We start from the raw sequence: 12,921 nt of genomic DNA, 5'->3' as shown, positions 1-12,921 counted from the left end.
TTAATTTTATGAATAACTATTTATACATATTGTAATTGTATTTAAATCATTTACAAATATTTATACTAAGTAGCGTGCAATACACATATATTTTCCATTTTGAAATTTAATTTTGTTTTCAAGTATATAGAAATCTTGTAGTAATTATAAGGGATAAACGTGCAACGCAAGTTCCCAAAAACTAGTATTACTAAAAGTGCGAAGCACCTATCTTCAAAGTTAGATTACAATTTTACCCTTAAACTTAATCAAAATGGAATAAATACAACATATAATCTAATTAAATAATAACAAAAATATATCATCTCTTCAAAATTAACATACATAAATATAAAATCAATAAATTATCCACACACACAAAAAAGAGGGTACTCTTTGACATTCATATTCCAACTAGAATATAATGATACTTATTATGTTTCCAATCAAATAAATGAAATGTTACGGAAATTCATGGGTTGAGAACTGAGGTGAATGTATTCATAATAAAAAATAATGGCATTTATTATGCCTTGAAATATGTATCTTTGTATAGATTGTTTTGTGTTGTTTCTGTTCAAAGTAAAATATTAGTCTGAATGTATCCACATGAATACAAAAGGAGAGAAATAAAACGAGTGTTTAAAGTTAGATTACAATTTTTCTGCTATATTTAATTAAAATAAAATACCTAATCTAATAGAAATATTAGTAATTGTATTTAAATTTACATGATATTTTTGAATCTACAAATATTCAAAACTCCAATTTAAATGTAGCCCTTAATGATTTACCCATTAATCAAATTTAAGTGTGCGATATTCATTGCTAAATAGTTTGGAGAATAGGAAGATTGCATTGAATAATTAAATGTAGACTAATGAAAGAAAGGTTCAAGGAATGCAAATTGAAAAATAGCTATAAGAAAAAAAAAGGCAAGAAAGGATTCTTGAATTCTTACTCACCATTTTTGTAGGCTCTTGCATAATTTTAATTTATTAATTAACTAGTCGACTTGACCGCGCTTTGCGCGGTTAAAATATATCTCATTAGATTTACAAACTAATCATTTACAATTTTCAAAAAATTTAAATAATTCAATAGTCTTCGAATCCAAATAAATTATATATTAATTTTATTTTATTTTATTTAACCTTTCATCATCTAAAACTTAGTTGTTAGAAAATAAAGTTCATCCAAATTAAAAAAGAGAGATTCCCTTAAATTTTAAACATCATTATTTGTGTTTTGGTGTAGTGACATTCTTTTGTTGTTTAATTAAAAATATTATATTTTAGAAAGAAAAGTAATCTACACATAATCATGATATAGTAATTTATTTAGCTTTATATTATACTATATAGATTTCATCTTCTTTTTTGTTCTCGAAGAGAAAGCAACAGTTTGAGAGGATGGGAAGTACCTAGAGCTATTGGCATCTAGAGTTTGATTAACTAGTAACATCAACTTCACTAAACAAAGTTCAACACAAGTTTATTATAATGCACAATGTTTATGTATCATTGTATAGGAAAGTTTAGACACATATATTATTAATTCCGACATGTAATATTTTAATTTTAGCATTCAAATATTCTTGTTATACTTTTACCAGTTGTTTCTGCTTTATATGTAAAGAGAGAATTGATGTGTTTTAATTTCTTTATTTTAGTAAGAATAAGCTTGCATTTTTTAAAATCAACATATTTAACTATTATATATTCCCTTCATCTCAATGAAAAAGTTTGAACAAATTAACATGGAATACACGTGTCCAGATACTAATTATTCAAAATAAACAAAGGCCAACACACTCGTATTCTTTTTTTGGTAATTTTTTCATACTTTTTATTTATTGTACTCCCTCACATCCATATTTAGCTAATTGTTCGTTAAGTGATAATAAATCTATGCTAATCAATAATAAATATATGTTTACCCCTTTTTTTTTTCATCTATATCAATAGTTGACTCTCCACAATTGATATTAAAAAGCCTACAACTTTGATTTTGAATTCAATTTTTAAAAATTATAATTTTATTTGAATTAAATATAATTGTTTAAAACTTGTATCTCAATGTTGAAGGCATAACATTGTAAAATATATTACTCCATAAGTTTCAATAGTTAAAAAGGGTGGTATGTAAGTCAAAATAAGTGGAGCCCACAGTGGGCAATGCAATATGGGCTAAAAATGTCTTTACAGCTACAAGGAAAACAAAGCTGCAATAATCTGAACCAATGAGAAAAAAGAAATCAGCTTAAATGACTCAACTACCCTCAGCAGGCAAGCAGGCATATTCAGTCTACAGAGACGGTCTCTCACACACACACATATTGTTTAAAGGTTATATGTATATATATATACATAGATGTTATATATATAGTTGACAATAGTTTGTGGCTGCGTTATTTACAGCGTGCACTATTTACGTAGTGCTGCATCTTGTCTGCTTTCCGATGTTTATTGAGAGCTTGAGAAGAAGTACCTGCGGAAGAAGAGGAAAAATGAATTTAAGTTCAAAGTGGAATATTTAGTTATACATGTATATCTATGTATGCGTTTTTATGTTATGATTTTAGTTATTTTAACGACCTTATAATCTTCTCTTATTTGATAAGAGTTGCATTTGTAAACGAACAATATAATCAAATTGTAGTAGGTATAATGTAGTGGTAAAAGTGTGATTGTGAAGTAAATAAATAAGTGTGAAGTATATATAGGAGGATATCTACGACACTGTAAAGAGCACAATCCCACTAAAGCAGTGGCTTTAAGCATAAAAAAAATAAGGGCGTCAAAATTAGAAATTTCCATGGTTCCGAAAGAAGCAAAAAGCTCAAAATTCAGTTGAAATAAACAATACGAACATATATATTCGAAGACATAGATTTGATTAAATGAAAAACACACTTGAGATCAAGCCAAAAGCAGAGCAAGTACAGAGTAAAACACAGACAGTAAACTCAAAAGATGATTGAGATACATACATACATTACATAAGAAGTGAAATAAGTTGGGTTGGGAGGGCGGCAAATCTACTTTGTTATCTGGTGACAAGACGTGATATTAGTGATGCCACCTTTAGACCCTCCTTCAAGCTTTAAAACTAAACATTACTATATGATAATGAACTACTAGTAACGATAAAAACTTAAGTCACATCAAATATTTATATATTCAATCGACATGTCAGTAGTGTTGCTGGGATCATCGCCATATTGGGCTGCCACAACAGTAATTAAAATTCCGAGAAATCCATCAAACATAGCAGATGAGACATGAAAAATGTAATCCTCAAATCTTAGAAAAATAGAATCCATGAGATGGATAATAATTAATATTTGATATTCCACTTCAATGTATGAAATTAATCAGGCATAATACATAAATATGCCCTTTAACATGACCTCGTTTTACATTTACACCCTCAAACTTTGGTTGTGCACAAGTAGACACTTTAACTTGTATAAATTTTAACAAGTAGACACATGAGTCCTACGTGGTATAATACATGTAGGATACCACATACAACTACAAGGGTGGACCCAATCTTGGCCGAGGGGTGTCACGTAGTGGAAGGTTTAGACTAGTGGTTAAGGGGTTGCGAAAATTTCTTAAGGTTGTGTGTTCAAATCCTATTGGCCTCATAACCACATGGGACACAAATGGTCATGTAGGGCATGTGTGTTTATATATTCAACTTTATACAAATTTAAGTGTTTACTTGTGCAGATCCAATGTTGGAGGACATATATGTGATATGAGGCCAAGTTAAAGGACATATCAAATCAACCTGGGAAAGTATAGAATAATCAGTGAGCAAAACAACAGCATACATATACAAATCAACCTGAATAATTTTAACCTAAAACTGAGTGAAGTATAGATGAGCAAAACAACAACATGCATATTCCATAAAGCATTTGACAATAACAATTAAGAGGCAGGTAATATAAAAATGAAAAACAAATGCAAAAAGGCAGTCTTTAAAGAGTAGCAATTACCTAGCAAAAAATCACCTATTATTGGCGAGCTCCAATTAGTCTTCCCCTAACTTTTTTTGTCCAACACCAAAAGAGTAAAAAAAAGTAGCAAACAAAGACATCAGACAAATTGTTATTATTAACAGAAATAAAGAATAAAATTTGGACAAAACTTCAAGGTGTACTGTATGATAAGTGATGAGGAGAATTCAAACCAGAGAAAAGAAACATAGCAATGGTAAGTATATACAATATCGGAAGAGGCTCCTCTCCAGTTACCTCCTGTAATTTTCATATAGTTGAATCGTGTCCATTTAATTTTTAATGGACCAGATTAATTTTCTTGATCAAATATCATTAACCATGGTTATTAGTAATTCTCTCTCCTCTCATTCCTTTCTCAATCAGCAAAGAAACACTTCTTCCCCCTCCAAAACTCTCCAAAAAACAAAGCAATCAAACAACTGAAAATTGAAATTACATCAAAATTTTAATGTTTTTACATTTACATATGAACAACTAGGGAGAGTCTCAAAATAGAAAGACTGAAATGGAGTGATTAACCTCAATTAAAGATTACAGTTATAATACCACAAGAAATGAAGACCCAAAAACTAAATGGAAAATTTCACCAGAAAAAAAAAGTATAAGAAAATTTTTTTCTACCCATTTTTCGTGCCCTTTCCAGATCCTTTAGTTGGCTTTTGCAGAAACTCCAAATTGAAAAAATTGATGTTACGAAGAAGACGACAGAGTTTTGTGGATCACCATTGTGGCCGAACCAAGCTTCAAAGAAGTAGTCTCATGGGTTGGATTTTTAAAATTTTATAACCCAAGTTCATCCTTTGAATTTTGTCTTCTTTTATCACGGTGTGAAAATAATGAAAAGAAAAAGTGATTTGTTGTTAACAAAGCAAATTCTTTGCTGATTGAGAAAAGGTTTGTTGCAGAATTAAGTGAAAATGAAAGAGATGAGAGAGGAGAGAGAAAGAGAAATAGTAANATTGAAATTACATCAAAATTTTAATGTTTTTACATTTACATATGAACAACTAGGGAGAGTCTCAAAATAGAAAGACTGAAATGGAGTGATTAACCTCAATTAAAGATTACAGTTATAATACCACAAGAAATGAAGACCCAAAAACTAAATGGAAAATTTCACCAGAAAAAAAAAGTATATGAATAAAAATTTCTACCCATTTTTCGTGCCCTTTCCAGATCCTTTAGCTGGCTTCTGCAGAAACTTCAAATTGAAAAAATTGATGTTACGAAGAAGACGACAGAGTTTTGTGGATCACCATTGTGGCCGAACCAAGCTTCAAAGAAGTAGTCTCATGGGTTGGATTTTTTAAATTTTATAACCCAAGTTCATCCTTTGAGTTTTGTCTTCTTTTATCACGGTGTGAAAATAATGAAAAGAAAAAGCGATTTGTTGTTAACAAAGCAAATTCTTTGCTGATTGAGAAAAGGTTTGTTGCAGAATTAAGTGAAAATGAAAGAGATGAGAGAGGAGAGAGAAAGAGAAATAGTAATAACCATGGTTAATGATATTTGACCATGGTTTAAAAGCTGCTTTATTTAAATAAATATGAACCATTAGCTTTTAAAATTGACAGATGTCATTAAATTAAATATGCACTGGACCAACTAGAGAGATTAGTGTACTGGAGAGGAGCCTCTTCCTACAATATCCTGTATTTATACATTTAAAAAATTTCCAGAACTTATACAAATCAAATGTATCAACAGGATAATTATATACAAGCTAGGTTAAAAACATATACAAATTTTGAATTTATATAATTAGGAAAATTCTGAATTTTAATACTCCTAAATAATCATTGACTTTGGATTTTCACCTCCGAACAAGTATTTCAAACGTTCAAAATTGATGAACTATGCTATTTTTAGTTTAGAAAATGAATTGGAAAAGAAACATAAGAATGACATTGTGAATATATATATAAAAAAAAGCCAACTTTTGCATATGAGCATAAAAAGTAATATCAATCCCTAAAACTCTGTGCAATTGTAAATTCAAAAAAGAATCAAAATTACTCTAAAATAGAGCACAGCCAGCACATATACCCTTGGATCGTTTTTTACCTTACAAAATATCTCCCTTTTGAGTTGGGGTTGCTCGCTATTGCCTAAGAAAATGTTTCTTTGATATGTATTAGTATAAGCCTATTTAGCAGGTGAAATAACAAATAGGAAGAGCACATGAACATATTAATTAAGAATTGACTGTTAAATTTGACAAGATTCAAAGATGAATTAATGTGAAGATTTGGTAGCTAGGAAGATAATTCTTCATTGGTACAAAAGTCAAGATAGCACCTTTTGTAGGTGAAATTTAGGTGAACCATAAAATGATTTCACAAGGTAAATCTTGATATTTTGACACATTGTGATGTCATAGATGACATCAATAGGAAGAATTCACTCCTATAAGTAGGTAGCTCCTAATTCATTTGTAACACACCTCTCACTTGCCTTCTCATCTTCAAAGACATTTGTTCTTCTTTCTCTCTTGTAGTATTTCACTTGTACTCTTTTGAAGTGAAATAAATATTGGTTGGTTGTGTCCAAGGAGTAGGCAAAAGAAAACCAATTTTTGCCGAACCTCGTTAATTCCTGGTGTTCTTTTTATTGTTGTCTCATTTACTATTTATTAGCTACATTTATATATAGTAGTTGTGATTTCATCACTCTCTATATATTCTGCTTCCGCAACATTGACTAATAATCAAAGATGGAATTTTAACATACCAAAACAATTTCCAGTTGAAGCTCATAATTTCCCAAGCTTTCTTGCTCTTCTTGAATTTTCCTTGCACTTGTATTAACACCAGAGCTGCAATCAACTATTCGGATTGATTTTAGTGTCATTATTTCTCCAATACTCTCGGGAATCTCCTCCAGTTTAGGCAATTCATACAGTGTTAGTTTCTCAAGCATCGGAAAATTATCACTACCAGCTGCTAATTCCCACCTTTCCAGATCTCTGCACCTATATAGACGTAGATATTTTAATTTGCGAAACACAACATCTTCATTTAGTTTCCAATCTGCTCCAGCAAAGGCATATTTCCCCTCGAGCACCTCAAGATTGGGTAAATTAGCCAGCAAATTCACAACTTCCCATGGTATACGAGTACCTCTTAATTTCAACTTCTTGAGATTAGGAAGAGAAATATCTCTAGAGATAATCATCGGATCAATGTTTTCTTCTATTTCTATGTGTAGTGTCTCCAGATCCTGTAAAATACTCAGAGAATCAGGAAGCTTAGATCTATATAAAATCTTTAGCTTTTTTAGATTGGGAGTTCTTCTTATGATTTCCGCAACACAAGGAAAATTATAGAGATAAAGTGTTTGCAAGTTATTCAGAAATAAAGTTTGTTCTGCTTCAACAAGGTTTGATATATATAGTGGCCAATCAATATCCATATGTCTTATCTCTGACATTCTCCAGATATCTAATGGCTGCAGCTCCAACGTTGTTGGTCTGACACTGCCAGAGAAATATCTTCGAAGAATTATGGTCTGTAGACTTCTCAATTTGGCTAGCGAAGGAGCTTCCTCAATTCTTGCAGAAACATATCTCAAATGTACAAGCTCAGGTATTACACTAGAGAAATCGTACCAGAGTACTGATAATACGTCCAACACCTTAAGCAACTTGAATTCTGAAACAATGGAACACATCTCTTTTGGTAAAGCTACTACACCCATTGAAATAAAGGTACGGACAATACCACTGCTATTTTGCGGACCATAATCATACTTCTCTTCAACTTCAGACAGAAGGATCATTCGACGTTGATCATCTATGGCTTCGAGATCATTCCCATTCAAGACATGCACAACATTTTCAGTATGAGCTTCACTTAGACACAGTTGGCGAAGAAGATCGTGAATTTTGCAAGTTTTCATCCTTCCATTAGCCCTTTGTTCTCCGGTCAAAATTAGACTTCTATCAATTAACTCTTGTAGATACTCCTCTGCCACCACTTCTAACTTTTTATTGCTTCTTGCCTTTACGAATTCCTCAGCAATCCATAGCCTAATCAACTTGTAAACATCAATCTCTCTGTCTTCTGGAAAACCTCCAATGTAGAGAAAACAAGCCCTCAAATATTGGGGCAAGTAGTTGTAGCTCAGAGAAAGAATTGATTGGCATCGTTCGGATACCGTACCAAAGAATGAGTCCAGATTTTCCTCAACCTCCTTCCAATTGTCATGCGTTAAGTCCATTTTTACAAGAAGTCCAGCAACGACAACAATCGAGAGAGGTAATCCTTGACATTGTTGTACAATATGCTTCCCTATTTCTTCTAGAAGAGGTGGACAATGATCTTTTATGAATATTTTTTTGGTGAATAGACTCCAACTATCTTCTAGACTTAGGAAAGACTTACTATGAGGCGGAAAATCAGGGTTGTTGACATAATCAGCAACATACTTGAGCCGAGTGGTTAATAGAATTCGGCTTTTATTGTTATCTTTGGGAAATATTCTTTGGATTTGGTCCCATGCCTCAGTACTCCAAATATCATCTATGACAATTAGAAATCTCCTACCCTTCAGGCCTCTATACACAATCTCCATTAGTTCATCATCGCTTGTTTCTTGCTTGCTTCCAGTAATTGAAGAGACAAGTTCAAGAAGCATTTGTCTCTCATTGTATTCTTGAGAGATAGTGACCCATGCTTGTTTATCAAATCGAGAACGAATGTATGAATCATCATAAACTTTTCTGGCAAGAGTTGTCTTACCTATACCTCCCATACCAAAAATTGGTATGACAGGTAACTCGTCTGTTTGGGCAGTGAAGCGATCAAGTATGGTGTTGAAGTCATCCTCCATCCCAACAATACTATTTTCCTCAATCGCACTTTTTTCTGGTGAGGAGAGAGTTACTGCGGATTTGCTTCCATGCTTGTTAAACTCAATCTGCATCACTTCTTGCCTGAGAGAATCAACATCTTTTTCCACTTGTACCAATTCTTCCTCGAAGAATTTACAAGCCCCTTCTCTACTCTCTGTGCAATCCGCTAAAATGATGCTTCTTAGGCTTAAATCAACTTTATCTTCTGCTTTGTATATTACATCTCTGATCCTCTTTTCTATAAACTTAAGAGTTTCAATATCCTTTGTGGTAGTATTGTCAAGGAAAAGTTGTAGAGCAGAAAGATTTTGATAGAGAGATTGAACATGTTGTTGTGTATAGCTTGGACAAACGAAATATTGATTAGGTTTGAAGAGTTGTTCCAATGTATACATAAGTGAAGAAAGAGCAGCATAAGCCATTTCTCTTTGTTTGCTGGTATTACTAAAAGATAAGAGCCTCGCAGATTTAATGTCTCTGCCTTAGATAATTTACATGAATTTGGACAATTTTCTATTTAACATCTACATCACAACCACACAACCACACAACTTGTGGTTCATGGATGTAAACTGTGGATTGACTAAGTCAAAGTGAGAAAAAAGAAATGAAAAATAAAGACATAATAATATGTCAAGTTGTATTAATATATAATAAACTTCTAATGAAAAATAAAGAAACTCTTGTTGTTTTCCTAAAGAATTTTCAAACATTAGTCGTTCAGATTTCTGATTCATATACATTGGATTCCAACTTGTCAGAGACATTGAACCCTGTTGTAAAATTGAATAATTTACGTTGAATAATGAAGACATCATGTGTCAAGTTGGACGAATATAATAAACTTCCACCACAAATTTTCCTTGAAATTTCTAGGCATAGTACATAAATATAACCTTTAGCTTAGCCTCATTTTACGTTTATGCCCTCCAATTTTAAATGTGCACAAGTAGACGCTTGAATTTGTATAAAATTGAACAAATAGACACACCTACGTGGCATCGTGCATGTCAATTTGTGTCCTATGTGGTGTCCTATGTGTATTATGCCACATAGGACTCATGTGTCTACTTGTTCAACTTTATACAAGTTTAAGTGCTTACTTGTGCACACCAAAGTTGGAGGATATATATGTGAAATGAGGCCAAGTTAAAGGGGACATTTATGTATTATGCCAAATTTTTATTATCATAAAATGTCAAGTCGTATTGAGTTACTTTTAAGTTAATAATACCATCTAGAATTTTGTACAACAAAAAACACATAAGTTGAAGATTAACCAGCCCCACAGTCTTACTTGAAACAAGAAACCAACTCTTATCCAAAGGGTTGAGATAGGCCTAAATTCCATTAGACACACATTTTCCCCCAACCAAACTAAAGCTAAATAAATGCACAAATAGATGATTGGAAGAAAAGAATAAAGGGTTCAAAAATGCTTTTAAAATTTATTGGCCAAACACCAATTGTTTCTTACCAAAAGTATTTTCTTTAAGAAAAATATTTTTCATTATAAGCTAATTTTAAAAGTTTGGACAAAATAAATCCTTCTCTAATACATATAATTGGTAACTTACATGGTAAGTTTTACCTCCACTAACCATAATTTCTCAATTTTACTATTATAAAAAAAAAAGGTAAATTGACTATTTTATTCACTTAACTATTCGATGGAAAATTTTAGTGTATCTTTCCGCTGTGCTATTTTTCTCATTGCTTGCATTTGTCGTTATTGAAGATTCTAGAAGCTACTAGAATCAAGTTAGTTACAAATTCTGTTAGGTTGTTATGTAACCAACTCTATGTAGCGTATGAAAGGTGTGGAAGGTGTGATCTGTATGTGGTCTATAAAAGGATGAATTCCTTCATCATTGTAGCTTTAATACTTTGATAATAAAAATTCTTTTCTTCCGCAACAGAGCTATTCATTCATTCATATCCATGGAAGAACAAGCTTCCATGGATTCAATAGCACAGTAACAAATTCACATGGTATCAGAGCAGCGACATTGGAATTCAATCTCGAGCTGCGTATTGGTTTCACGATCAGATCACACTGCATAAATTTTGGTTATGGGAGATCAAACAGCCTCTGTAATGGCAGATCTAACAGTGGCTTCTCTTGAACACTCTCATCCTCTCTACCTTCATGCATCAAATACGCCAGGTACAACTTTGATTGCAATCAAGCTCAAAAGCCCAGCTAACTATGGATTGTGGAGTAGGTCGTTACAACTTGCGCTACTGGTTAAGAACAAACTCTGCTTTGTAGATGGAACCTGTCTAAAGAGTTCGTACAAAGGGGATCTATCAACTCAGTGGGAAAGATGTAATGTTGTGGTGCTCTCATGGATCAGTAGCATGGTGGCTCAGGTATTACTCACAACAATTGTTTATATATTATTAAAAAGAATATATAACATCAGTAAGATTTAATGAATTAGATACCTTAAGAGTTTCAATATCCTTTGTGGTAGTGATGTCAGGGAAATCTTGCAGAGCAGAAAGATTTTGATAAAGAGATTCGAGATGTTGTTGTGTACAACATCGACAAACGAAAGATTGATTAGGTTTGAAGAGTTGTTCCAATGTATACATAAGTGAAGAAAGAGCAGCATAAGCCATTTCTGAAGGATTTAATCTCCCTGCTTTAGTAGCTTTGTTTTGTGCAAATGATTAACTTTTTTCTATAATCTTTTGCACACTGAAGAGGATAAGAAATGTGTGCTTTAGAATGGTCCATATATATCTGACCTTGTAATTTTTTTTTTAAAAAATATTTTTATATAAAACCAATCTATATCTATATCTATATTACCTTAGAAGCATGAATTCCTAACTTGAATGTTAAATTACTATAATATCCTTAACTTAGGTAGTGACTTTTTCGGTGAGTGTTGTGACTTTTATGATAAGTTGTGACTTTTTTCAAAGGGTTGTGATTTTTCCATGATTTGTGACTTTTCCAAAGAGTTGTGACTTTTTCAAAGGGTTGTGACTTCTCGGAAAGGTCATGACTTTTCAGATAAGACACAAAAAACACTTGTTCATACTACCTTTTGTTGACTATAAATAGAGGGATTTCTCTCATTTTTCAACCACAATTTTTTTAATAATCTAAGCATGACCAACTTTACTAATACATATATCTTATTCGGTACTATTTTTATACCGTACCATGGCAAGCGACTCTTCATTCTCATAATCACAAAAAGTTAATTATTATCCTTGCCGTTCTTTATATTAATTTCTTCATATTAATGCCTATTATTAAAAAAAGGGATAATGCATAAGTACCCCCCTAAAATATGACCGAAATCCCAGAGACACACCTAAACTTAACGAAGATTCTATTACCCCCTGAACTCATTTTATTCATATTTTTGTGCACCTTTTGTGCTGATGTGGCACCTTCAATCACCCAAGTTGGTTGTGTTTGTACACACTCGCCCGCCATGCGTGTAAATATTATTTTTTTTAAAAATAAAAAAAATTAAATAATATTTCTTAATTTTTTCTTTAAAAATAAATTTTTAATTGTTTTTTTAAAAAATATTCTTATTTTTTTATCTTCTAATTAAATTAAGTTAATACACAGTTTTTTACCTTGTATCGAAACTATATTTTTTTACTTACATTCATTGTTTTTCTCTTTTATTTTTTATTGAGTTTATTTTCTTTGTCTTTCATTTTGATTTGATTTCAAATGTCTTGTATTTAAAATAAGTTAATTTTGAACGGATATCAAAATACGTGAAGAAAATCAAACAAAACATAAAAATATTAAAACATTAAAATTAAAGGACACTTTTAAATTGTTTTTTTTAAATACGCACAATTTATTAAAAATAATTAAAAGTGAAAAGATAATAAATTAATTGAAAAAAATTTAAAATGAAAAAAAATTAAAATAAATATTTTACAAAGAAAGAAATAAAAATAATTAAATATATATTAGTTTTATTATGGGAAAATGCATAAGTACCCCCCAGCCTATGCCCCAAATCCCTAAGACACACCTAATCTTTACTAAGGTCCTATCCCCCCCCCCCCCCCC

At 31.6% G+C, this 12,921-nt stretch overlaps 1 protein-coding gene across 8 annotated transcripts in view; it reads right to left on the bottom strand.

Moving 5' to 3' along the window:
- The window catches only part of LOC125845341 (putative late blight resistance protein homolog R1A-10), a 700,072-nt gene that overhangs the window by 560,983 nt on the left and 126,168 nt on the right, over positions 1-12,921 (bottom strand). For 3 of the 8 annotated variants that reach the window (XM_049524833.1, XM_049524828.1, XM_049524829.1), the window contains exon 2: positions 8,083-9,109. The exons of 1 other annotated variant lie outside the window; for it this stretch is intronic. In XM_049524833.1, coding sequence (XP_049380790.1) covers positions 8,083-9,109 — 1,027 coding nt within the window. Of the gene's footprint in view, positions 1-2,106; positions 2,470-3,988; positions 4,039-6,742; positions 9,332-12,921 lie in introns of those variants that run through there. 4 more of the 8 variants (XM_049524834.1, XM_049524835.1, XM_049524837.1 and 1 more) reach the window with 4 other exon arrangements.

The sequence above is a fragment of the Solanum stenotomum genome, chromosome 11 (assembly GCF_019186545.1).
Source record: "Solanum stenotomum isolate F172 chromosome 11, ASM1918654v1, whole genome shotgun sequence".
NCBI classification, from domain to species: domain Eukaryota; kingdom Viridiplantae; phylum Streptophyta; class Magnoliopsida; order Solanales; family Solanaceae; genus Solanum; species Solanum stenotomum.
Note: the sequence above shows the minus strand (reverse complement) of the source record. Positions and strands in the feature narration are given on the sequence as shown.